The sequence below is a fragment of the Vulpes lagopus genome, chromosome 11, assembly GCF_018345385.1.
Source record: "Vulpes lagopus strain Blue_001 chromosome 11, ASM1834538v1, whole genome shotgun sequence".
NCBI lineage: Eukaryota > Metazoa > Chordata > Mammalia > Carnivora > Canidae > Vulpes > Vulpes lagopus.
The window spans coordinates 71,185,240-71,210,612 of NC_054834.1; the positions used below are offsets into that span (position 1 = coordinate 71,185,240).

The following is a 25,373-nucleotide window of genomic DNA, read 5'->3' on the forward strand; positions in this document are numbered from 1 at the left end:
TGGACAGAGGTCCCTATCTCGGACGTCACAACTGATGTCAGCAGGGACAGGAAATGCTCCCTATGGCTTCCCTGGGAGCCTAAATGGGAGAAATAAAGTCCCCTATGCCTCGTGTCTGTAGAAGGTCTTGACTCCTTCCCAACGGTGGGTGTGGAACCGGGGCCAGAGTGGAGGGGACCGGTCTGGTGTGAATGCCTGGTGTGCTCCAGAGGTGGCTGTCTGATGCCCGATAGTCTCGGGTCACAGCCCAGAACTGGCTGCCCACCTGCCTTCAGGACTCTTCCCACACACATGGGCATCCCAGCGCCAGGACTTTCTCTTCTTCACCCCTGCAAGGGCCCCAGCTCCAGCCTTCCCCCTCTGCCATCTCCATCCTGCCTGTTATGGGGCCAGACTGGCATGTACACTGCATCACCAACTGTCCGCCAAATCCCCTGCAGCCCCTGCCATGGCACCTTCTCCCAGTGCACCTGCCAGCACCCTCTGTGTGTTCCCAAGTGAGGAAGGAAGCAGGTCTATGGCTTAAGAAAGGAGGGGTCAGTACATGCCTCTCTGAGTCCAGAGGAGCCCCTGCATCTCCCCAGATCCAAACACCTGCCACAGGGTGGATGCCTACATCTCACGAGGGAGGCTCCCAGATGGCTGGCCCTATTCTGTGCTGTTGAGTTGTTCTTCAGATGGGGTGGGGGGGAGGGGGGAGACAAGGGGGGGGCAGGTGCAGGGAGGGAGAAGGATGTGGGGCAGGTGAGTCAGAAAGCAAAGGTTCTCCTGTCTTCACACCGTCCCCTCCGACTGCAGGGCAGCATCCATCCTCCTGGAGAGTGCGTTTACACTCCCAAAACACTATTGCTGCATGGCTTTCTGTGGCCCCCCAGCCAAGGCGGCCTGCCCAGTGTGGCTGGTCATACGCCCTTGGGGACAATGTGTCATATCCTCGTCCTTGTTCTACTGCATTCTGCTAAAGTGACTGACCTGTGTGATTCCATTACAACTTCTTTTAAATGCCTTAGTCAGTGAAAGATATTTATAGCCTTACTCTGTGCCATGATAATTAGGTAAAGATTCTGGACTTGAACGGTGTGAGTTAACATCTGGCTTCAGCTGTGGGGTGTCAGGCAAGTTACTTAACCTCTCTGTGCCTCAGTGTTCTTAAATGTCAAGTAGAGATAAGGGGGCCCACTTCATAGAGTAGTTAGGATCAGAGGGGGGCTATCCTTATAAAGCCCTTGGAGCCAACTGTGTCTGTGTAAGCACTTGATATCTGTGTGTTATGATTTTTATTATTAATATGATGTGTATACCTGTAACTAAGGAGAACTGATCCCAACATCTTACTTTATTTATGCAACCAAGCCAGCAGTGACACGCTGGCTGGATGGCCCTGAGACACTGCCATCAGACCCGGTCCCCTCTCCATCCTTCCGTAAAGCATTTACCATGCCAAGCCCGGGGTGGGTAGCAGGAATGTTGCAATGGAGCAGGACAGGCAGGTGGCCCCTACCTACAGGAGACGGCTTTCCTGGCCCTGAAGTCATCCAGGAGGGACGGTCAAACAGGCTTCATGGCTGCACGGTAACTTGGTTTGCAGCTCCTAAATCTTTTTTCAGGGAAGTATAAACTTGGACTTGCTGGTTTCTGGTCCTTTTCACAGTTATTTTTAGCAGCCATTCCGGATGTGCCATGTGGGGCAGATGTGGGTGTGCACTTGTGTGTGTCTGATTGTGCACAGAGGGCCTTTGCAAGGAGCTGTGTGCCACTTACACCAAAGTAGTCAGTGGTAATCAGTGACGGTAGTGAGGGCGAGCCTTTTTAGGGGCTTCCCACCTGCCAGGCCCCGCTGTAGCCCTATTTATGTGTGTCTTACAAATCCTCTCACCGAACCTACTTTGCAGATAACAAAGCTGAGGCCCATGGATTAACTGTCATGCCAAAGGTCACACAGTATCGGTCTGGCAGCCTGAGGTCAGAGCCTTTCACCTCTAAGCACCTGTCTGCCTGTCACATGTGGGCCACTGGGCTGGGGCTATCCTGGATGGATAGGTGAGCGGGGGGCAGGGGGGCTGATTCTCATCGCGAGAGGGGGCACCTCGGGTGGCCAACTACCTGACTGAAACTGTCTGGACACAGTTTCTCCTTCAACACCTCCCTGCCTTCCATTGCCCCCCGACAGAGGCAGAGCTCTGGGGACTGGTGTTACCCAGAGGTGAGAGGTCAGAGAGGGGTGCGTATGCCAGGGCTGCCCTGCCCCTGTGTCTGTTGTCTGAGGCCTTTCCCTCCCCCCCCCAACCCCTGTCATCCCGGCACCCCTATGCCTTGGTGGGAGATGGGTATTCCAAAGCTCAGGCATCTCTCCAACACCAGCTGGCCCTTGCAGATGGATCATGTTCCATATTTATTTGACCTTCTGGCCAGCTGGTCCACACAGGTGCATTTTGCCTTTTTCATTTAATTGTGGCAAAGTATATAAAAACCCTAAATTCTATTATCTTCACCTGTTTTGTGGCATTCCATACATTGTTCTGAAATCCTCGCCACTATCCATCTCTAGAACTCTTTCCATCTTGAGAAACTAAAACTCCATCCCCAGGAAACACTAGCCCGCATCCCCTCTGCCAGCCCCAGTGCCTGCTGTCCTGCCGCGTGTCTTTACAGATCTGATGGTTCTAGGGACCTCGTGTGAATGAGGGCCTACAGGATCTGTCCGTTCGTGTCTGGCCTGTTTCACGGGGCAGGTGCATCCCTGTGGTAGCAGGTGTCAGGAATCCCGTCCTTTCTAAGGCTGGATAATGTTCCACCGTATGACAGCATTTTGCTCATCTGTTCCTCTATTGACGGGCACAGGGGTGGTTCCACCTTTGGCTGTTGTGAGTCAGGCTGCCGAGAACATGGGTGTGCAGATACCTCGAGTCCCCGCTGTCTTCATCTGCTTGGGCTGCTGTGATGAAATACCACAGACCAGATGGCTCAAACAATTTATTCCTCACGGTTCTGGCGGCTGGAATCCCAAGGTCAGGGTGCCAGCATGGTTGGGTTCTGAGGAGGCCTTTCTTACTGGCCTTCCCGTTGCATCCTCACAGAGTTGGGGGCATGGGGAGAGCATCTCTGGTATCCTGTCCTTATGAGGGCACAAATCCCATGACAGGGGCCCCACCCTCGTGACCTCACCTGATCCTAACCACCCCCCAAAGACCCCACCTCCATATACCCCGGGGGTTAGGCTTCAGCGTAGGAATTTTGGGGGGGAGGACAGAGACATTCTGTGTGCAGTGCTCTACCCCGGAAGCCCCCAAACCTGAGTCTTCTTGCATGTAAAATATGTTGATGTCACCTAACAGCCCCAAACGTCTCACGTCATCCCAGCACCATCTCTAAAGTCCAAGGTCCTATTTAAATATTATCCAGCTTGGGTGTGAGTGAGAATCAAGGTATGGTTCATCTCCCAGCCGCAAAGCCGCGAAACGTGACAAGCTGTGTGAGCTCCAGCGTGCAGCAGCGAGACAGGCGCGCGGGAGACATTTCCCTTCCAAAGGAGAAAGTGAGCAGAAGGGAAGGACGTTGGGTCCCCAGCAGCCAGGTACCTGGCCGCCTGCTCCGCGAGGCCTTGTAGCTTGAGAACAGACGCTTTACTGAGTCTGCTGAATCACACGTTAATCTCATCCAGAAACACCCTCACAGACGCACACACCTGGGCGCCCCCGTGGCTCAGTCAAGGTGACACATAAAATTAATCATTGTACTTGCTCTGAGTCCCTTTGGGTCTAAAGCCGGATGTGGGACTCCTGGATCGGACGGTAATGCTGTCAAGCTTTCTGAGGCCCTCCAAACTGTTTCCCACCGTGCCTGCACCCACTGGCATTCCCCGCAGCAGTGTCCCTGGGTTATATGCTACATCAGCCCTGCAGACCCTTCCTTCTGAGCCCCTATGTGCCAGCAGCTCTGTCTCCAGCTCCTCAGGGGGCTGCGTGGACCCCCCAGCTGGGCTCCCTGTCTTGTGTCCAGGGTCCTTGCCAGGTGGGCGGTCCCCATAGGAGCATCATTCTACCTGACAACGGTTCCCGCTCTGCTTCTGTCTTTGCAGACCCAGCGGCTGCCCCCAAAATGGTCTTTGCCTCCCACCTTTTGCCCACCCTACCCCCAGCTGGTGTAGACGGGCTGCCACAGCTCCTCTTCCACTAGCAAGTCAGGCAGGGGCCGGCCTTGGCTGCTGGCTGCTCCTGTCGGGAGGCATCATTGGAGGGCAGTAGGAGGTGGTGCCCAGGAGTGGAAGCCAACATCACTCCCCAGGGCAGAGGTCTGGGATCCGTGGTGCCTGTAGCTGTGTGGCCCCCCGGCCTCTGCACTGAGTGGCATTGGTCCAGGGCACTCCAGGGCAGTGGGCCAGATGGGCAGAAACATACATTCAAGGGGCTTCTTGTGAGGAGCTGGCTCACGTGGCCATGGGGGCTGCAAGCTTGAAATCTGTAGGGCAGTGGGGAGACTGGCAGGGGAGGCTGCAGGCTTGAGGCCGGATGTCTTCTCTGGGAAACCAGGTTTTTCAAATAAAGCCTCCCCTGCCCCCACTGTCCCTGAAAGTCACCCGACCATAGATGTGTGTGTGTGTGTGTGCAGGCTGACGCCCCCGCGGGTGTCGACTGATGGTGCCGGGAGCCCTGCCCATGTGGGTTCTGGTCTCCCTGGGGTCCCCCGCCAGGCCTTATTGCTTTAGCTCATGGGTCTGTCGGGCCCGGGTCGGGACCACTTCCCACAGTGTTGCCCTACTGTTCTGCACGCATGCAGGGCTGGAATCTTTCCTGCTGAACTGAAATCTGATGAAGAGCTTTAGGTACTTTTTGGAGAAGCAGATTCCCTTCTTGCTATGGGGAGGACGGGGCTCCCGGGTGTGCCTGGTGGGCGTACAGGTCACTGAGCGCCCCGCTGCTGTGCAGGTGGCCCCTGCGGCGGGCTTCTGGGCAGAGGCACGTTCTCCTGTAGGTTCTTGCAGAATGAGAGCCTCTTCTCATGACACAGCGGTGGGGCTAGAGGGGGTCCAACGTGGTGTTTGACTCTGCGGGTTTGAGGGCTGATGGATTCTGTGGCTGCCGTTTAAAGAGCTGTGACTGTTCCTGCCATTTGTGGCAACACGGATGGTGATTGGCGCGGACCCTGCTGTGCACTGGGAAATTGCTGAGATGATTGATCCCAAACGTTGTCATCACAGGGAAAGAAGGTTCTTGTATCTACAAGAGGTGACGTGTTGCGTAACCTCACAGCTCTCTTCCCGCCTTCTTTGTATGTTGAGTCGTTAACGTTGTGCACTTGAAACTCACACAGCGTTGTGTGTCCATTATATCTGAATAAAACCGAACATCTCTTGCTTCAAAACCAGGGGGCCGTGAGTGTGCCCTGCTGCGGCGAGGCCATCGGGGGTGTGGACGGGTGCGAAGGGCCGTGCCGTGTGGCTGCCTCGTTAACGCCATGTCCGCTCTTGCAGGTGGCGATCATAGCCGGCAACTTCGAACTGGCGGAGTACATCAAGAACCACAAGGAGACGGACATTGGTGAGTGGGCTCGGGGACGCAGGGCTCCGTCGGGTGGGCGGACGCTCCCCGCCTCCTCGCATCCTCACGAGACTGGCCCAGGGCCCGTGTTTAACAGAACCTCACGGAAGCGTGGTCCTAGCCACGTTTCCATCTTCGTGCTCATGTGTCCGTGACTCATGGCATGCGGTGCGTGTCGGTCACTGTCGTCCACCTGGTGTGTGGGACGAATCTGCGGCTAGCCTAGGCGGGTCTGTTGGAAGATTCTGTACAGTACACACTCTCATTTAAACTAAGAGATGGCCACATGAGGCAGAGCAGAGACCCGGTGGGACCCCTGACCCCCGGCTCTGAGGCCATTCTTCTGCCCCCGCAGTGGCGCTCATGACCATTCCCCTTTCTAGTACCCCTTATGCCATCCAGGAGGACCGTGTCTGGGGCTCCTCCTCTGTCCCATTGCCCTGCGGGCGGCTGGGCCCAGTCTTGCATCTCCGAAGAGCCCGCTGGCCTGTTTCCTCCGGCCCCGGGCCTGCACAGGACCTGCAGCGGGGAGCAGTCCCAGTGGACCAGCAGTGGTGAGCTTTCGAAGTCGGTGCCAATCCGTTGATGGGGTGGGCGGCAGGCTCGAATGCACCTGGAAAGGTGGCTGGATGGCATCTGTGTCTTACTGCTTGTGGCCCTCACCCCGTGTTTGGTGTTGGGGGAGAGGGAAACTACCTGTCTGGCTGTCAAGTCTTTATCAAGTCTTTACCATGTTCAGTGTGTGGCTGGTACCCTCCTTGGGTCTGAGAATTGTGCAAGGATGCAGAGGCAGATGCTTTGCTTGCGTCATCCAGCACCCTGTGCAGTACATCAGGGCCTCCCGGGGGCCGCGTCTGATGCCAACACGGGTCCCTCCTGTGAACCAGGGCAAAGGGCTGCATTGCTCTGAGACCTGGGCCTCCAGCTAGGCTGCACCAGCACCTCTGTGAGCACGTCCTAAAGATTGCTGACTTCGTGTCCGCCACGCAATTTAGGGAATGGGCTGAGCCCATGAGGTGCCAGCAGCTCCCTTCCTGCCACATCCCCAGCACAACAGAGCAGCACAGTGGGATGGGGTTGGCTTGAGGTCTGAGGGTATCGGCTGCTGTGGTGGGAAGTGGAGTTTAGAGCAGGGCACGCCGTCCGGGAGGGGCAGGGAGCATGTGCAGGCCCCACCCACCACCGCAGGGCCTCCTGAGGGGAGCTGGTTGTGGGTGCAGCAAGCCCGGGGTTGCCCTCCTGACTGCTCTGAGAGCTGGCCTTGATGGGGCCGCACCCTGCCCTGGCTCCGGGAAGGGGGCCGAGAGACCTCTGGGACCCTGCCTGCCCCACTACCAATATGAGCACCAGCCACTGCGCTGTCGTCCTTGCTAACTGCCAAGTGCCTTGAGGTACCAAGTTGATTTTAAAACAAAGAGGAGGGAGATTCCTGTCTCCTCCATTTGGAGATGTACCGAGCTTCCCTGTAAGGGATGCAGACAGCTCCATACTAGTTGAGCCACTTCTTTTTCTTTTTCTTTTCTTTTCTTTTTTTTTTTTTTAAGATTTATTTACTTATTTATTCAGAGAGAGAGGGGCAGAGACATAGGCAGAGGGAGAAGCAGGCTCCACGCAGGGAACCCGACATGAGACTCAATCCCAGGTCTCCAGGACCACACCCCAGGCTGCAGACGGCACTAAACCGCTGCGCCACCAGGGCTGCCCCACTTGTTTTTCTTATTACAAAAGGAGTGCCTGTCTGTAAGGTGAATATGTTTTCATCACGACTCACCCATCCTGGCCCGTGGTTTATTTAAACTACAAAGGGCAGCCCCTGCTGACACGTGCCTGGTGCAGCTTCCATGTCTCTTGGCATGGGGACAAGGCCTGACACCTTTGGCTCTGTACCTTTGCAAGCCCACCGGGAGCTCCGTGAAGACACAGGGCCTGCTTTTACGATGAACCGAGGCAGGAGTCAGCACCTCTTGTTACCTACACCATGGGCTTTCCACTGTGTGCCCCCCAGGGCAGGGATGGTACGGAAATCTGTGCTTCCTGCAGGGTCCCTTCAGCATCTCCCAGGAAGGGAAAAAAGAGACCTCTCCTTTCCTGTGAGTCTTCTGATGAAGGGTCTGACTGAACTAGCAAATTGGCACCAGGGCGCACAGAGCCTCTGGGTCCTTTGTGGGCAGAGTTATCCCTCGGTGCACTGATTCACTGGAGCTGTCAGTCCAGCGTAAAACCCCGTTCAGCCCTGTGCTCACTGAACCTCTGCCCTGTGGTCACCATCACCTGCATCTGCCCTTGTTCCTGGAGGGGAGCAGATGTCATATGTGTGGTGGGGAGCCTGGGCAGGGTGGCACCCCGGGCCATGAGGAAGTGGATCCTGTGCGCAAGGGTGGATCCCATGTACGAGGGCAGATCCCGTGCAGGAAGGTAGATCTTGCGCATGACAGTAGATCCTGTGTAGGAGGGGAGGATCCCATGCAGGAGGGTGCATCCTGGGCAGGAGGGCAGATGCCATGTATGGTGGGGAGCCTGGGCAGGATGGCACTCTGCGCTGGACAGGAGGGTAGATCCTGTACACGAGGGTGGATCCTACGCAGGAGAGTGGATCCCATGCAGGGGAGTGGATCTCGTGCAGAAGGACAGATGCCCTTCTGCATCTGTGGTGGAGTCTAGGAGGGACAGCACCCTGTGCCGTGAGGAGGGTAGATCTTGTATATGATGGTGATCCCATGCAGGAGGGTAGATCTTGTGCATGACAGTGGATCCTGTGCAGGAGGGGAGGATCCCATGCAGGAGGGTGGATCCTGTATATGATGGTGATCCTGTGCAGGAGAGCAGATCCTGTGCAGGAGGGCAGATCCCACGCAGGAGGATAGATGCCCTGTGTGGTGGAGTCTAGGAGGACCAGCCCCCCACGCCGTGCCTGCGAAGGCTTACAGCAGGGGGCATGCCAGCTGCTCGTCCTCATTCAGGGGGCGTTCCCTTTTAGATGGAGTTCCTGAAGGCCCATGGCCTCACCCTCAGCCCAGGTGATCTCCCGCCTAAGGACGGTGTCCGCCCCATATCCTGACTCTTCCTTGATGTCCACACTCCACTCTACCACCTCACGCCATCCCCTGGCTGTGCCCCTGCACCCCAGGATCATGGAGGGAGCTTGCAGATCAAGGATGCCGCCTCTGTGTGGCTCTCGTGGGGGGTACCCAGAGCAGGAGGGAAGAGGACACATGGGGTACAGAGTCCCCTCTCTGAGGTCGCCCTGGGGAAGTCCTGGCTCGGATACCTGAGACGTTGTCAGCCCAGGACTCCAGCAGAGGTGCCCCGGTGCCTTCCCATCTGGAGAAGTCACGCGTCCTGAGCAAAGCCGTCTGCTGCTGGCTACAGAGGGAACATCGTTTTCCTTCGCTCTGTGGTTTAACACAGTCTGATGTGCTGGAACCTCCTGAGAGAGGCCCTCGGGCTGCCTGAACTAGCTGGTACCAGGTGCCAGGGCTGTCACCCTCCATAACTGCTTTTCAGGACAACTGTTCATCGAGCACCTTCTCCTGTGCAGGCCCTGTGCCAATTTTGGAATTGAGAGACCTTCATGCATCCGAGGCCTGGCGCATTAGGAGGTGTGGACCACAGGGGCGATGCCCTCCTTGTTGCCCTGCCCCGGGTTCCAGAGCAAAAGTCCCCTGCAGACCCTGTGGCCCCTCTCAGACAGGGCAGGCTACTGATCAGTTGCCTCCTTCAGGAGAAGGCACATGACTTCAGAAGAGTACACTCTTCCTTTCACTTTTCCTCTTGGATTGTTTCATCCACCTGTTTCCCCATGTCCTGGCCCCCGGCCACCCTGGCTGTTTTTCTACCCTCACCTGTCCCCCGGTGCATCTTCTGGGCTGCTGGCAGTCGATCCCCAAGACAGAGCTTGGGACCCCATTCCTGTTCCTGACTCTGAGTTATCAACTCAAACCTCCCCATTGCCCGGCAGCATGTGCCAAACTTCCTAGAGCACAGACACCCAGGGCCACCTCCGAGGGACCCTGACCTGGGAGCCTGGGGTGGCATCTGTGGCCACCATTGTATGTCCTTCCCGCATTCTGAGGCTGGACATCCAAGTACCAGCCCCATCTCTGCTTCTCAGAACCCCTCACCTCCAGCGGGCTGGTTCGGAATGTGAGGATGCGCCACGGCTAGTGTCCTGGGGCTGCTGTAGAGAGATGCCACTAGCTAGGCGGCACAAAACAAGCAAGATTTATCCTGCTACCATTCTGGAAGTCAGATGTGCAGCGGCGAGGTGTTGGCAGGGTTGGTCCATCATGGCCTCTCGCCGGTTCTGATGGTGGCCTGGGGTTGTTGGTGTGGCTCCTGTCCCTGCCGTGGCTGCACAGCCTGCTCTCTGCGTCCATTCTCAGATGCCCTCTGCTTTCTCTGATAAGGATGCACATCTTTGTATTTAGCGCCTACCCTAAATCCAGGATGCTCTCATCTTGGGATTCCTAAATTGATCCAGAGATTAGGATCCAGGCATGTGTTTTTGGGTCCACGTCAACCACTACTGAGGACACTCACGTTGCCATAGGATTGTCTTCCTGAGGCTGTCATCTCTGCAAAGACAGGTGGTGTCTGCCTTCCCCACAGTGCCCGCACATAGTAGGCCCTCAGTAAATGCCTGTTGGGTGAATGAGCACACGAACTGCGTGTGTTCCCACTCTAAGCTCCTCCTCTCCCCCTCTCTTCTTGAAACAACAACCTGCTTTCCCCACACCTGGTCATGGTTGTCAAGGAGCAGAGCACATGTTATGGGCAGATGGGCCCCTGGATTGGACGTGTTTGCCTGAGTAGTGATGTCTTATCCCTCCCGAGCTTGCTCTGAGTCTGGGGGCACAGAGCTCATGGGGGCATGGGGAGAGGATGCGTGGGCAGCGGGTTGCACTGGGGCAGTGTTTTCGGCCTTTCCACCAGCTAGTTCTGGAGCCGTGTTAGAGTGAGGGTGTCTCAGGTGCTGTTGGTGAGGCTCTGTGGCCACGTGGCTCTCCAATTCCAGCTCCTGTGGCTCAGCTCCCTGACCCTCATCCTCTAGACCTGTGAGGGTGCTGTCACAATCTGTCCAGATCAAGGCCACTCTCCCGTCTGCTCTGGACTCTTGGGTGGTAGGTGTCCAGTGTGATTTCTGGAGGGCTTCAACTTGTCCCCATGTGTCCTTTGTCTGTTCCTGTCCACCTCCAGAACCATGGCAAGGGTGCTGGAGGGGCTGGGATGGGGCTGTTTCTGTTTTATGATCTGCATTAAATCTTGACTTACTGCTCTCCAACAGAATTGGAGAAATGTGGGAGATGGGGACGTGTGTCCTGAACTCGAGGCTGGTGACCCTTGCCTCCCCGGCATCAGGACCAGCCCACAGAGTTTTGTTTTTTAGACACTTAGTGGGGCTGGGACACCCTTTTGGAGAACCAGCCTCATGGGTCAGGACTTCAGACAGAAGAACTGAGGATAAGACTCCCCTTTGTCTGCATTTCTGAATATAAATATGGTGGAAGGATCCCCAAAATTCCAGGCTGGGAGTGGGAGGACGTGGGGTCGCTGTCAATGCTTCAGAGCGAGCAAACTGCAGCACAAAACATTTTCCTGACTTACCTAGTCGGCGATGCCTTTCTCAGAAGCTCCTTTAAACCATCAAATAGCAGGACCCCCCCTCACCCCCCGCCCCGACTCAGAGCGACAGGTCCTTTATTTTCCGGACACAGAAGCACACCACCAAGACGTCAGGGCACTTAGGATGCTCCGATGTGGCTCTCGGGGAAGACAGGAATCATGTTGAAAAGCAGTAAGGTGATTAACGGGTATTCCGAGGTCTGCAGCATCAGGAGATGGATCCAGCGTGCCGTGTGGATGCAAGTCTATCCCTTTAAAAGGGAGATTACATCTTGTCGTGAAACGTTCTGCTCACAACCGGCCGGCGTGCATGCTGCTACTGTGATGCTGTGGCTCTTTCTTTTTTTTCTTTTTCTTTTTTTTTTCCTGAAGTCTCTTCCTCTTTAAAAAATTAAATGTGATTTCCATTTGGTGATTTTATCTGCCAACTCGGAGAAAGCGATGGTTTAAAAGCCACCGCCAGCACCGACGTTAATCCCCGCTTGCTGTCCTGCAGGGTTTAGCTGTGGCCAAGCCCACGAGCCCACGGGGTCTTCCAGGCTTTGCCATGGGGCATTCGCGTTGGCTTCTGTAGGACGGAGGTCCCCATAGCAAGGCTGCCGGGGAGGCTGGGGAGCTTGTGTCCGAAACAGTCGTGTAATCATTAAGCATGTTGCAAGCTGATAAGCTTTGCACTGGGATAACCCATTTTTTCCAGTGTTTGTTATTTTTGTGTTTTGCCCGGCTTGGTGGGGAGATGCACTGTCAGATGCGCTGAATGGCATGGGTTGTTCTTCTTCAGCTGAACAAGGTTTGTTTTCATACATCTTGTCCTTCCGCAGCTATGGAGAGAGGAGCGAGGGGGTTTTGTGTTTCGAGATGAAGCACATTGAGCTGATGTGTGAGTCTGGGTGTCTGGGTAGCCGACTCAGGACGACGTGGTTACCGTTGCTAGGTTTCGAGACCGCGTGCCCGTATAATTGCGCGTCCGATATGTACAGATGATGGATAGGGGGTGGTGTTTTCAAACAGATTTCTGAATGTAATATTTGTGTGTGGGTGGGGGGCGGTGTGCGAGAGAGAGGAGGTAAGTAAGACCCATGCTGATCTTGAGCGGCGATTCTTTTTTTTTTTTCTTTTAAATAACCTGTTCGGTAGATCTCACCTGCTGTGAAATAAACCAGATCTGATTTGAAAGCAGCATTCCGTTTTCCTGGCATTTTGACTGTAAAAGGTGCCACTTACCATGAGACACGGGGGACCCTGTGTGTTTTCATGTGGGGCCAGCAGGTCCTGGGGAAACCCCCCCCATTCCCAGCTTTTTCATCAGATCGGATTGGCTGGGGTCGGCAGTGCCGAGTCTCCCCTTTACAAGCCATTAAGGAGGTGCCTGGTCAAGGAAAGCCAGGCTGGTGCTTTCGCTATAGTATGGGGTGGCAATCACACAGCTGCTGTCTGGATCCCCAGAGCAAGCTGCAGGGGAGGGAGACATGATAAAGCCCCAGCGGACTGCAGCCAGAGCGGATGTGAGCAGCCCACTGCCGTCACCCGTCATGGTGACTCTGTTCCTGTGTCTCTGGCCTCCGCGGGGCTGCAGGCGCCGTGCAGTATGTGCGGGCTGTGCTCCGAGGTCCCCGCCTGCGCGAGCGGGACACCCTCCCTGCGCGGGAGCTGTGGGCTGCGGCCGTCCTGCTCTGGGCTCATCCCCGTCCCTCTTTTCCTGCCTGCTGGTGGAGTGCTTGCAGCTGCGGTACCCCCTGCACCTCCCCCCCGCCGCCCCCACCTTCTGTGTACCTATCGCTGTAGAACTTTTATCCCCAGATCCAAACCCAGAGTGGACCTGCCGGGACATGAGCTAAGGTGACACCCTGTTTGGGACAGCCACAAGTTGCACATGTATTCTGTTGGGATGGGGTTTCTCGTGTGGCCGTCTTCTGGCACCGCTGTCCAGGGAGGTGGACGTGGGAATCCACCGAGGTCTCTGGCCATTCCAAATGCTGTGTTCTGTGCCCTCCCAGGGACACTAGTCTTTGTCCTGAGAGCTGCGGCAGGGGCACGAAGCCTTGACCTCCCGGGCCTGCATGTTTCCACATGTCCTGTCTTCCTTTGCCGTGTTCTGTCTTGGAGTTCACCGGCATCCACCCCCCTGCAGGCTCTTGGCCCGCTCAGGCATGCTGTGGGCCTCTGAATGGTGCCCGAGGGAGGCTGGGGCTGGCGATGGGCCCACAGAGGCCCTGGCCCCGCTGTCCCGCATGCAGTGGACACATGTGGCTGCTGGAGAGTGGATCCTCTCCAGAGATGCCCAGCAAATCCTCCCACCTGCCCACATGTCTGCTCCTTCCATCCTCTGGGTGGAACTGTTCCCCAAACCTGAGCCTCTCCTGGTTATTTGACTCCTGTTTTGAGGCAGCTTGAGCCTCTGGGGAAAAGCCCTACCCCACTCTGTCCCCAGCAGCACGGTGGAAGCCCCAGAGACTCACTGTCTGTCCCAGATCCTCAGCCACATAGGCACTGAAGAATCCCTTTCAGTGTGAACATGTCCTTGTCCACTGACCTCCGACCACATCAGACCCCCAGCTCTTTTGATACAAAATAGCTTGTAGCATCCTGTGAAATTTGTAGATCATGGGATCTAACACACGCCCACATCGTCTGTAAGATCGGCATGACACCCCTCGTCATCCCATAAAGGAGCAGGGTGGTGGGGAGAGCAGAATGGGTGATGCCATGGTCTGTGCTCCCGTGAGTGTGAGCAGGTGTCCTGCCTGGAGGACACACTGCGTCCTGCTGGGTCCCGTCAAATCCGAGAGCCCCTCCGGCAGCTGTGGCACGAAGTGTGCTCCGCCATCAGCAGCCAGGTTTTCCGAAGTGGGGAAGCCTCCGGACTAAGTTCTGGAGAAAATGCGAAGCATGTTTTCTCCCGTTTGGGTGGTGGTTATGCTCCCACCACATCCAGCAGGTATGAAAGCCACACGGAAGTGTTTGTGCATGGGAGTCCCTTGGAAGAGCTCACGCGCAAAGGTAAACAGGCCTTGCATCTGTGTGAACGTCTTGCGGACCTGACGAGCCCCAGCGGCCTCCTGTAGGAACTGGGGTGTGCCTGGCCGTAGGTGGGAGGCCCCTCCCTGGCTCCCCAGTACTCACTGGGCACGATACAAGGGCTCTGGCTCCGAGTTTTGCTTCTGATTGCTCGCCTCTGGCCTCGTGTGCCTCTGGCTCCTGCCGGGGCCCTAGCCTGTGATGACGACCACCATGGTCCAGCTGTGCACCAAGACAGGTGTGGGCTCCCTTCTGCTCGCTGTGCCCGCTGTCCTGCACCTGCCCTGCTTGTCCTCCCGGGGCCCCCAGTCCTCCGTCTGACCTTACCACACCACCCAGGCTCACGCCTCAGCCCACGTCCAGGCGGTTCTGGTTGCCCACTGTATCCTCCACCTGCAGCTGTGCCGCTGGTATGTGTCCCAGAGGGAGGTGAAGTGTGTCCCGGGGTCCCTGGCCTTGTGGCTCTGTCCTGCCTCCTGCAGCCCTCCTCCTGCCCCCTTTCCTGCCCCCTTGGCCTCTTGGCTTGGATTCAGCTTTTTACCACACCATGTCATTCTCCTCCTGCCCAGACTACACTCCTGATGGAGGCCCTGGGGTCAGCAGGGACAGGACACTGTACTAGCTGAGGAGCTGGACTTGCAGCCATTGGCTCCCTGCTGATGGAGAAGGTCTGTGGCTGTGAGACGGATGGGGTGAGGCAGAAGTCCAAGTTATGGGGATCCCAAATCCCAATGGACCAAGAGTCTGGATGGCTTCCTGGAGGAGGAGGCAACAGGCTATCTTGATCCAGACAACAAAAACAGCTAATGCAGTTCAGGGCCTGTTCGTGCCCACGTTGCACTAGTGCCTCTTATGGGCCCACGGTGCCAGCCCCACAGGAAGGTGGCACGGTCACTGTCCCCCATTTACAGATGAGGCGAATGAGGTTTCCAGAGCCCTGGCGCATGTCACACGTCGGGTCAGAGGGCAGTAACAGGGCTGGGGTTTGGACCCAGGCCCCTGGCTTCAGAGCCACCCTTGCTGTGTGTGATGCCGTCCTTAACCCTGTGCACCACCAGCCGCCCGAGTTCTAGGTCCTCACGAGGCCTCCAACAGCCCGTCCCCCCCAGGTTCCCGTCCCTGTTGGAGCGGTCAGAGTGGGCTTCCCCCACATGTTTGCACTTCTGCCTCGTGGGGGTCAGAGAGGTAGCTCCCCTCCCGTGCTCCCCAGAACTGGGCCATCGGCCCCCAGCCCAGAGGAGGCCCTCCCATGGATGAGCCACCGCCGCCATGTACGAGGCCCTGGGGGATGTCTGTCCCCAGTCCACCCCAGCGCCCTTGGCTGACTTCATCAGCAGGTTCCGGGGTCTGCCCACCTGCCCAAACCCACGTCCGCACTGAGGACCCCAGTCGCCCCAGCCCCATTCTGCGTCCCGTTGATGCTCCATCTCCAGCTCCCATCTGAGTCCGCAGCAGTGGCACCAGGACCCTCTGAAGAGGGCAGCCCTGGGCTGCGGCCACAGTGGTCTTTATCTCGGAGCTGTTTCATCCAGGAAAACCAGCGTCCCTATGCTCTGAGAGGAGAGCAATCCGCTGCTTGTAGGATGTGAATAGGAGGGCTCCCCTGGCTCCCCTGCACAGGCCTGTCCCCCGGGCTTCCCACCTGCTCATGGAAGCCGCCCCTTCTTCCCTGTGCACTGGAGCTCGCCTTTCCTCCCCCTTCTCGCCCTCCTGCATGCCCCTGACATGTCTCTGAACTCCGGTCCTTGGTATGTCCCTCTGGGGGTGAGGGGTTTGGTGTGAGGTTTTAAACTTCTACTTCACCGTGAGGAATTTGGTGCATTTTTTACAAAGGACCCAGTAAAGCTGAAGGTCTAGAGTTCTGGAACTCTCCTCGCCTTCCACCTCCCCGCTCTGGACAGAGAGCCTGGTGGGGCCTCCTCAGGAGAGGACAGTCCACTCCGTGGACGTTAGCTGCTGTCTGTAAGATGTGCCCCCACCCCCAGTCTTCTCCGTGAAAGCAATAGACTCTGAAGGTGTTTTCAGGAGTCGTCGTTTTCTAGAGGTGACGGACTCAACGTGATAGAGTCCAGCATTGCCTCCCAGATCCCCCGGAAACCCAGGCTGCCCCTGTGGATCCTGCACCTGCCTGAGTGAGAGCAATGCTGGGAAGCATGCTGCTGAGCCAGGTGCCTGTCATCGAGTCCCCATGCTGGGTGGGCAGGAAGTCAATGCACCAGAGGGCCAGGCAGGGGCTTTTCCTAGGCGGCTCCTCCCACCTCGTGGGGGCAAAGAACCAAACCCAGAGCAGAATGGCCCCTGTTCACCCAGGTGTGTGCCTCTGGGCCACTCTGAGACCAAGTCCATGTCGGGTGACCAGTGTGGAGCCCACAGAAGCCCCTGGTCCTCTGGGGCCCCACTTACCAGTCCAGCCAGCCTTCTCTTTTTCCAGCCCCTTCCGTGCGGGCCAGACAGCCGCGGTCCCACCTGCTCACCTATCTTGTGTTTAAGCTGCCCCCTTCCCAGAGCAGCTTTGCCCATCTCCCCACCTTTCCTTAGAGACCCTTGCAGTTCGTCCACTGGTTCCCCCCACCCCCACCCCCACCCCCACCCCCATGGTATCTGCAGTTGTCCCCGGGCCCTGACACCCATTTGCTGGACGTACCTTTTGTCAATCAGAGTAGTGGCTCATTTCACAGAAATGGGGGTGCAGATTTTATCCCGTGGGCTGGATGGGGAGCTCCAGATACCAGGTTCTGGGGTCCCCCGTCCTTGGCACCTGGCGCACTCAGCTCTGGGGCCTTAAATTTTGTTGGAGGGCTGTGTGGTGAATACTTACTAATGAGGAATAGAGCAGATGGACTGCCCCGCAGTGAAACTCCGGTGGGCGGCAGCATCCCAAACATCTGGCTACTCTCGGATGCCAGAAGGGTCCTTTACATTACAGCGATGGTGCTGGAATGCCTTTGGGCTCAGCTATGACCCTGCCACCTATGACCTTCCGCAGCAGTGTCTCTGACGCACCAGGCTTGGTACCGTCGAAGGACCCCACACAGGGCCTGGATTCGGCCAGCGTCATGACGCCAGGAGGGCGGTCCCTCCCCTGGACCCTGGAGTCCTGTTCAGGACCCATTTGCTCAGGGAGCCTGAGAAAGTCACTCACCCCAGAATTTCTGGTCTTTGTTGCATAGAGCCACAGTAGCAGTGTCCAGGAATAGTGGTAGAAATCTTAATTTTCGTTAACTTGCAAAGGCAGCCGTCTTGTAGAACCTCGAAAACCAAAAACAAAAGCAAAAACAAAACATTTCACCAAGTGCCAGAAGGACCCTGCGTTCCAATATCCTATGTGATCTTGGGCCAGCCCAGCGTCTGTCCGGGTCCCAGCAGCCCTACAGACGTGAGCCGCTGCTGAATTTGGGATTCTTTTTTGATTGGGGCTGAGCCTAGAGGGAAGCCAGCACCCCCTCCCCCACCTGAAGTTCTTCACGGGGTTTGAGTGTCTGAGCCTCATAACCAGAGCTGAGGACTTGGAAGACTCTGTGGGGTGGAATTCAGTTGAATGCAGAAAAGGTTTCTATTCTGGTTTCCAATACGCATACGTGGAGAGACTTTCGGAGGGTTTTCGTCAGAGGAAGGAGAATTCGTACATGTGTGCACACGAGTGCTGCCGATTTTAGCCAAGCCAGAAGGGACACATCGGGGAGCTAATGAAGCAGCAGCGGGTGGCAGAAATGAGGCAGAAGAAGAGGAAGCCATCTCATCTGGGCTCACGGGGTGATGAGTGTAGGTCCTCCCCAGCCGGGTCCAGGCACAAAACGTAGATTCCGATGTACGTATGCTCCTGTCCTTGAGGCCATCGGCTGGGACCCGTGAGGCCACTGAGGATGGGGCATCTCCAAGGGAACCACAGGGAAGAGCCCCAAGCCTTTGGGGGGGTCCATTGGGGTCCTCCGAGGCAGAGCTGGAAAGACAAAACAGGGCAAACCACGTGAGCCGGAGGTGCAGAACCACGCCCGAGCCTGGCAAGCAGCCGAACCCTCCCCTTTGCGGTGGGGCCTTGCTTCAGTTCTGGCCATCCTGCAGGTGGCGGGAGGGAACCGAAGGGCGGGTGACACACGCTGGCGGACACGGTAGGCGGTTACTATAGAAATTCAGCTCGGGAGTCTCAGCAGCTGAGCCAAGGTCACATACTGCTTGCCGGTGTGAGGTCGGGGTTCAGGCACAGGTGTCCTGCCTCTGCCTCTCCTTGTCCATCCAGCTCATGGAGGACAGATTTGATGGGGATGTGCTCCAGGAGGGGAAACAGTGTAAAGACACCACGTTTTGCTCCTTTTGTCATGAATTATCAGTATTCCTTTTGGGGCGCGTGACAGAAATTAAAATATTGCTGAGGAAGAGAGAAGACAAGATTGTGTGGCTGGGGGCAGGCACGCAGCATTTGCTGGTTTCTCCTGGGGGCCAGGCTTGTGCCAACTGCTAGAACCTCATGGGGTTCTGAGCCGTTCACCCGGCTGGATGGCTTGCAGGTGGACGACCCTCCTTCTTGCCCCTGGAGCTGGCACAGAGGGGGCTGAGTCCTTCTGGGATCCTGCAAGGCCTGGGTGGCGAGGGCCTTGGTCAGCGTCTAGGTGTCTCAGGCCAAGAGGCAGTCAGGGCGTTGGGGTGGCCTCCAGGATGGGATGGCCCGCCTCTACACACAGCCTTTGTTGGATTGTCTCAGAATGTCATTGCTGCCACCCAGATGTGGGGATGGCTGCGTCCTGGGTGCGAACTGCCCAGCAGAGCTTGCTGTAGGCTGAGCGAGACATACAGGTGTATATATGTTCCTCATTGTGCCAAAAGCAAGCTTTGTATGGAAGCCTCGCCTCCCGCCCCCTCCCTAGGCCACGCCATCTCTCTAGTGGCTGGCCGGCCCCTGACACTGAGCAGGCTGGCTCAGGCCGCTTGTCCTGGGAACAAACCCAAGTCTGTCTCCTCCTTGGTGTCACCACGGAGCATCCTAATCCTGTGAGATACTGATGAACAACAGCGAAGTTGCTCATGAACCAGCAGAGGGTGGGGGCAATTGAGAGCATCTCTGCGTTGGGCTTTCTCCTTTACAGAAAGCGAGGAGGTTGGTTCAGGTGGCAGCTGGAGGCACTGCCCTCCGTCAGGTTCTTGGCAGTGACTCCGGAGAAGAGAAGTGCCCGGGGCAGATGTGCCTGGCGACTCTCTGGAAGAGCCCCAGATGCTGGCAGCGTCTTCCACCTGCCCCGAGCCACTGGCCGAGGGGCTGGGGACCCTGTCCGCTTCTGGCCCGAACCCTGCATGTCCCTTTCCGTGTTTTGCTCCCGTTAGAAGTGTCTCCGGCCATCGCGTCCTCTTGCCTCTGAGCAGAGACCGTCCCTGGGAGCTTTGTGTCAGCTGTTGGAACACGTTTCTCCTTCTGGTGCTCACCACTTTTGTCAGGGAATGTTAACATTTTCCAGGCAAATTTTATCAAATTCGTTTAAAAGTAAAGCTCGTGGCTTAGTGTCTCAGAATAGTGGTGGAGTTGTGGGATGCCGCGGTTGTCATGGCAATGGTTCTTTGTTTGGGGGAGACACAGGCATTATCCTGTAAAGGAGGTTGGTCCGCACTGCAGGTTTCACCTTCCTTGGAGGCTCTGCATTCTGGAAGGCGGGTGTACCCCATGGACTACAGGGCAATCTCCATGTCTCCCCTTTCTGTAGACGCCTGTGACCACCTTCAACCTTTCTAATGCCTTGGACTGAATGGGGTCATGGAAGTAGGCATATAGAGAGGGGATAAGCAGTAGAAATGTGCCCATCCTGGCCTTAGGAATGGGGTTCTTCAGGGTGTCTTCTACTGCTCCCTTCTTTTGGGTAAACTGTGAGATCCCAAGCACTTTGCCAGGTTCATGCATAGCCTCAGATTTCAGCACCAAGCAAAGGAGCCCTGTGACTATTAGGATAGCAAGTGGTGAGAGTTGCTACCCATCAACCTCTAATTGGCCAAGCTGAGAATGGAAGAAGTGATCCACAGGTGTCAGGGCTCTGAGGAGACACAGCACAAAGTTGGTGTGAATGTGGCCCGGGGACAGGTCATCATTCCAGGTGGCTTGTGGCCCCGTGCACCATGGTCTGTGGAGGGCACCCATGTGTGCAGGTGTGTCTCCTCTCTCCGTGGAGCCACTTGGCACACTAGTGGCCTGCATGCCCTTCCAAGAAGGACTGTGGTCCCCTCTCCTCCCCCATATGGGCCCCCACCTCACAGCCTCTCCCCTATGTCTCTCCTCAGCACCCACAGGTTTGTGCTTCCCTCTGTATATCCCGTCCCTGCCACAAACTGTCACCACTCCCCTGGTCCCCTCCTCTCCCCACATGCATGCCGAGCACATCAGCCAACCTGACGGCCAGCAGACAGATGCAGGATCCATACCCTTTATTCGAAAAAGGATTTCGAAAGTGAAAGCTTTTTCATAATTCATTGGCAGTCGGATGTGACCTGAACCGATTTGAATCTATTTATAGTCTCTATTTATCTACTTAGTAGGATCATGCGTGCATCCGCAGCAGGAATGCTCCTGACACTAGTTACAGGGCCCTGCCCGGGCCCACCAGCCGTGGGACATCACATACAGCCCCTGCCCCATGTTCCGGGTACAAAGCCGCGCAACTCCAAAATACCAAAACAGCCCCGGCCCCTTGACTTTCCCAGGTGGTGCTGTGAATCTGCATTTGTTGAATGAACAAAAGGGTTCTTGGGGATCCCTGGATGGCTCAGCAGTTAAGCGCCTGCCTTCGGCCCAGGGAGTGATCCTGGAGTCCCGGATCGAGTCCCACATCGGGCTCCCTGCGTGGAGCCTGCTTCTCCCTCTGCCTGTGTCTCTGCCTCTCTCTCTCTCTCTCTGTGTCTCTCATGAATGAATAAATAAAATCTTTAAAAAGAAAAAAGGGCTCTTAATCTAAAAATAACCCCGTGTCTACCTTTTAAGTGTTTTGAAGGCTCCTTTCAAGATGGTGTTGCCATGTAGGATGGGGTCTATCTTCGCTTTAAATATTAATGGAAATCTTATATAGAATCACAGGTGCCTTCAGAGAATCTCCCAGTCAAGTTCAGGTGAGGACTTTGCCTCTCCGACTGTGCATCCTAAACTCCCCCCAGCCCTCTCCTGCCCCCCACGCTCCCCAGTTCCTACTAAGGCCTGCAGGACCCCAAGAGTGGTGAGAGTGTCTGGAGTTTGCCATCTTTGGGGTTTCTTCTCTTCCTATCGGGCACACTGTTGTATTTACTCTTAGATCCCTCTGTCCTGTCTTTTCATGCCGGAGCTTATTCAGCAAATGTGTTGGGCCCTCTGTGGGGTGAGGCTGGGGGCACAAGGGTGAGGCTGCTGGGACTCATGGCCTCCACTAGAGAGAGATGTGGACTTAGTGTGAGGAGGGCGCCCTGGGACAGGCTGAGGGCAGGGCAGGCAGGACGCCCACATGCCACGAGGCACCCTGTGGCTGGGCTGGGCACCCAGGTGGCAGGCCCACTGCAGCCCTTCCTAGTGCCAGGGTGGTCTGGAAGCGTTGATCATCTCTGCGGTGAGCCCCCTGAAGTCTGCAGCCCCGGAGGGTGAATAATTGCAGGCTGATGCATCCCCTGCCCCTGACCTGCAGGCACAGGTCCCTGTGGATTGCTGCTGGTCTGGAGGATGGTCTAGGTTGTGGGGTTCTGCAGTGTGTTGGTAGCTTGGGCTGCCATCCCACACCCGAGGGGCTGGGGGGTGGGCAGAGACTGAAACCACAGACATTTATTCTTTCTCCTGGTCCTGGAGGCTGAAGCCTGAGGTCCAGCTGCGGCAGGCGGGGTCCCCCCTGGGGCCTCTCTGCCGGTGTGTGTGGACGGCTATGCTCTCCCTGGGTCCTCACGGGGTTTTCCCTCTGTATGTGTCTTTGTCCTGATCCCCTCTTCCTTTAAGGACCCAGCTCACACTGGCTCAGGGCCTCCCCAGTGACCTCATGTTACCTTAACCACCGGTTTAAAGGCCTCATCTCCAAATACAGTCACATTTGTAGCTTCTGGGGATTCAGGCTTAAACAGATCCATTACAGGGGGACACAGCTCAGCCAATAATACTTGATGCCCACCTGGACTCAGCCTCTGCCCTTGGGAGCCCCCTGCCCGTGGTCCCTGGATACTGGCATCCCGGGTAAGAGTCGGGCAGCTCTGTGGAAGGGGCCTGCTAAGGATAAGACTTTCTGCCCTGGAGTCCCATCCTGATGTGACAACCTAGACCTGGCACAGGTGGTTGCTGTGAGGTTGTTCCTGTCCTCTGATGCGTTGATTGTACACACAGCTGGGAGTGCGCATAGCACAGCTCTACACACAGGCTGCGTGCACGGATCCTGGAGCCCATTCTCTCGGTTTGCATCTTGACCCTGCCATTTACGGGCTGTGTGACCTTAGACAAGTTGTTTAACCTCTCTGTGTTGTAGCTGCCTTTTCTGTATCACAGGGATAAATAACAATCAGTTGATTGGTTGCAGACAGGCGAGGATTTCCTGCCTGGCTTGAGGTAGTGGTGCTGGAAAGACTCATCATTGTTACAGTTTTACTCCCACTTTACAGATGGAGAAACCGAGTCTTGGGATTTTTTTCCCATAACTTGGCTGAATTATTGTAGACGGTACAGGGCGGGGACTGACTGTACAACTTCTGGTCATGTGTGTGCATCGCCCTGACCCTGAGCAGGTGGGGTTCTTGCGTGAGGCACCCCCTCATCTGGAAGCCCCTTGACCGTGTACACTGCTGAGACTGAGAAACCAGAGTATTTGCCAGACAAGGAGAGCTCTCCCTACCCTGCTTTCTGTGTGACTTCTCAGTGAGGCTGCCGGATGCCCAGGATGGAGAGGGCATGTGTGGTGGCCCCCATGAGCAGCAAGGGTGGCCCACGTGAGCTAATTCCACCCCACTGACCGCCCAGCAGTGACACCGACCGGTTCCAGGGGAGGCAGTGGTCGCTGTGGAACTCAGTGGTGACATGTCCGCTGGTGGTACGGGAAACCAGGTGGGGCGGCAGGACGGGGTCCAGCCATTGCAGGAGGGGCAGGCGCTGCCCCAAAGCCCACCAGCTGTGTCCCTGGGGCGCCCGGTGCTCGATACTCAGTGCCCTTCCCAGGAAATGTCACAGAGGTGTCGGCGATGAAGTCCGAGTGGGAGAAGGGGTCACGGAACAGTGACCCTGTGGCTGAGCAGATGTCAGGTGTGGGTGTCCGGTGGGCTCTGAGCTCGGTGGCAGTGACCGCAGATCTCCAGGCTCTGTTCTCCGGAGGCCACGTGGCTGTGTTTGCCCCTCACTCCTGGGCCAGTGGCCTCCGGAGGCGTTTATGGCCCGTGGGCCAGGAATGAGCAGCCTGGGTGGCTGTGTGTCCTGTTCCGACCTCAGCGGCCTGCCCACGCCCCTCCAGCAGGTGCCCTCTGGTCCCTCCGTTGCTGGAAACTTGGCCCGGCCCCTGGACCTGCTGTCGGCCTCCACGCCCACGTGGAAGTGGGGCTCCGTTCTCCCTTGGTAAGGGGTCCTCGTGTGAGAGCGTGTGCTGAGTGTGCCCGGGGGTGGGGCTGATACTTTGCCAGCTAGACACAGAAAAACGTAAGCGCAGACAGACCTTAAGCGATGGCCCGAATCTCCTGCTGGTTTGCTGGCTTGTTTCTGGTTCCTTTCATGAAGGGATAAAGAAAGTCATTCCTGCTGAGCTACTACTTAGGAGATTCTGCTCCCCGCGCGCCCGCTGGGCTCCCCAGATCCGTGGTGCGGCGGCTAGCCAGGGGTATGTACGCTGGGCAACACGGCCAGTTGTCATCTTGACTTCCTGGGAAATCAGCCGGAAACACTTCAGAACTCTTTGTGGCCAAATGCTCCCTCCTAAATGACTCCTGGTCTCATCTGCTCTCTCGTCCCGTTTCCTGTCTTGGTTTGGCCTCGGCTCTGGTGGCTCTGGCGCAACCTCGGCCTTCAAGGCTAATTACCCAGTTCCCCAGAGGTGGATTGGGGCTCCTGCCTTCCCTTCTCTGTGTCTCCACTCCTCTAAAGCCATCTCTCCCCATTTGGTGCCAAAATGAAGCAACAGGATGTGTTCTCCAAGTTGTCGTCTGCTCCGGCTCTCCAGTTGGCAGGAAGCAACCGGCTGTGCCATCTGACGTTGGTGCCAGTGTTTTACCAGGAGGGTGTAGACCTGAGAGCTTCGTGTGCCCAGACCAATCCCTCGTGTTGGGGGTGGGAGAAGCTCATCCAGGAAATGGAGTCCACCCCGCGCCTTTCAGACAGGGCAGGGGATTCATCTCGGACGTGCTGATGGCTGCAGGGGCTCAAGGACAGTAGAGGACCACCCCCTCCAACCCTGTGTCCCGCATCCCACATCACTGTAGCTGCAGGGACAGAGCCGGGGTGAAGCCCATGCTGAGATGGGGACCACAGAAACTCGGGGCAGGGTCGCACCTGACCCAGGGCAGGCATTCAGGTTCTGGGAATGAGTGAGCAAAGGAATGAACAGTCGGGCTCACCAGAGACTGTGATAGGGCTTAGTGTCGGAAGATCGCTTCTTGTCCCGCTGTGTCAGGGCCATGCCAGCCATCTCCAGGGGCCTCCAGGGCAAACCCAAAGACGCGTGCTTCTGTCTTTGGAGCCTGCCTCCTGCCCACCCAGGGGTCCCCACCTGTGGCCAAGGCAGGCGGAGCCGTGGGGGAACAGCAAGCCCCCCCAAGTTGCAGGTGGCCAGTGAGGCGCAGGCCTGGGCACGCCGGGCCATTTGGGAGCGCCCCGTATTCCGCAGACACATGAAGCTGAGTAGAAGCCACAGGGTTTCCTGCTCTAGCAGCCTCCAGGTGTGCTTTCTGCTTGGACAGCTCCACGTGTGGGTGGAATGTCCTTTTTTTAAGTGGTATTTTAATTTTCTTACTGGTTCCTTTTTTTGGCATAGTAAAATGGCAGGTTAATTGGAATGGATTTATTACACTTATTGTATTTACATGAATTAATCTTTTCTGTTAAGTGTGCTTGAATTATTTCAAAAGAAAATTTATTTTCATTGATTTTAAAATAACAAGCAGAAAGTTTGCAGATGAGTGAACTGAGATGTTATCACATTATCATAGAGAATGTATGGACAGGGAAAGCAGGTTGGGGTAGAAATGTCAGACTTTAGGAAAAGGTAGGGATCGCACTGAAGGCCTCATCTTTGCTGGGTGGCCAGT

At 56.5% G+C, this 25,373-nt stretch overlaps 1 protein-coding gene across 6 annotated transcripts in view; it reads left to right on the plus strand.

Annotated features, from left to right (window-relative positions):
* The window catches only part of SHANK2 (SH3 and multiple ankyrin repeat domains 2), a 509,567-nt gene that overhangs the window by 172,316 nt on the left and 311,878 nt on the right, over positions 1-25,373 (plus strand). For all 6 annotated transcript variants that reach the window (XM_041774022.1, XM_041774021.1, XM_041774024.1 and 3 more), the window contains one exon: positions 5,471-5,537. In XM_041774022.1, coding sequence (XP_041629956.1) covers positions 5,471-5,537 — 67 coding nt within the window. The remainder of the gene's footprint in view (positions 1-5,470; positions 5,538-25,373) is intronic.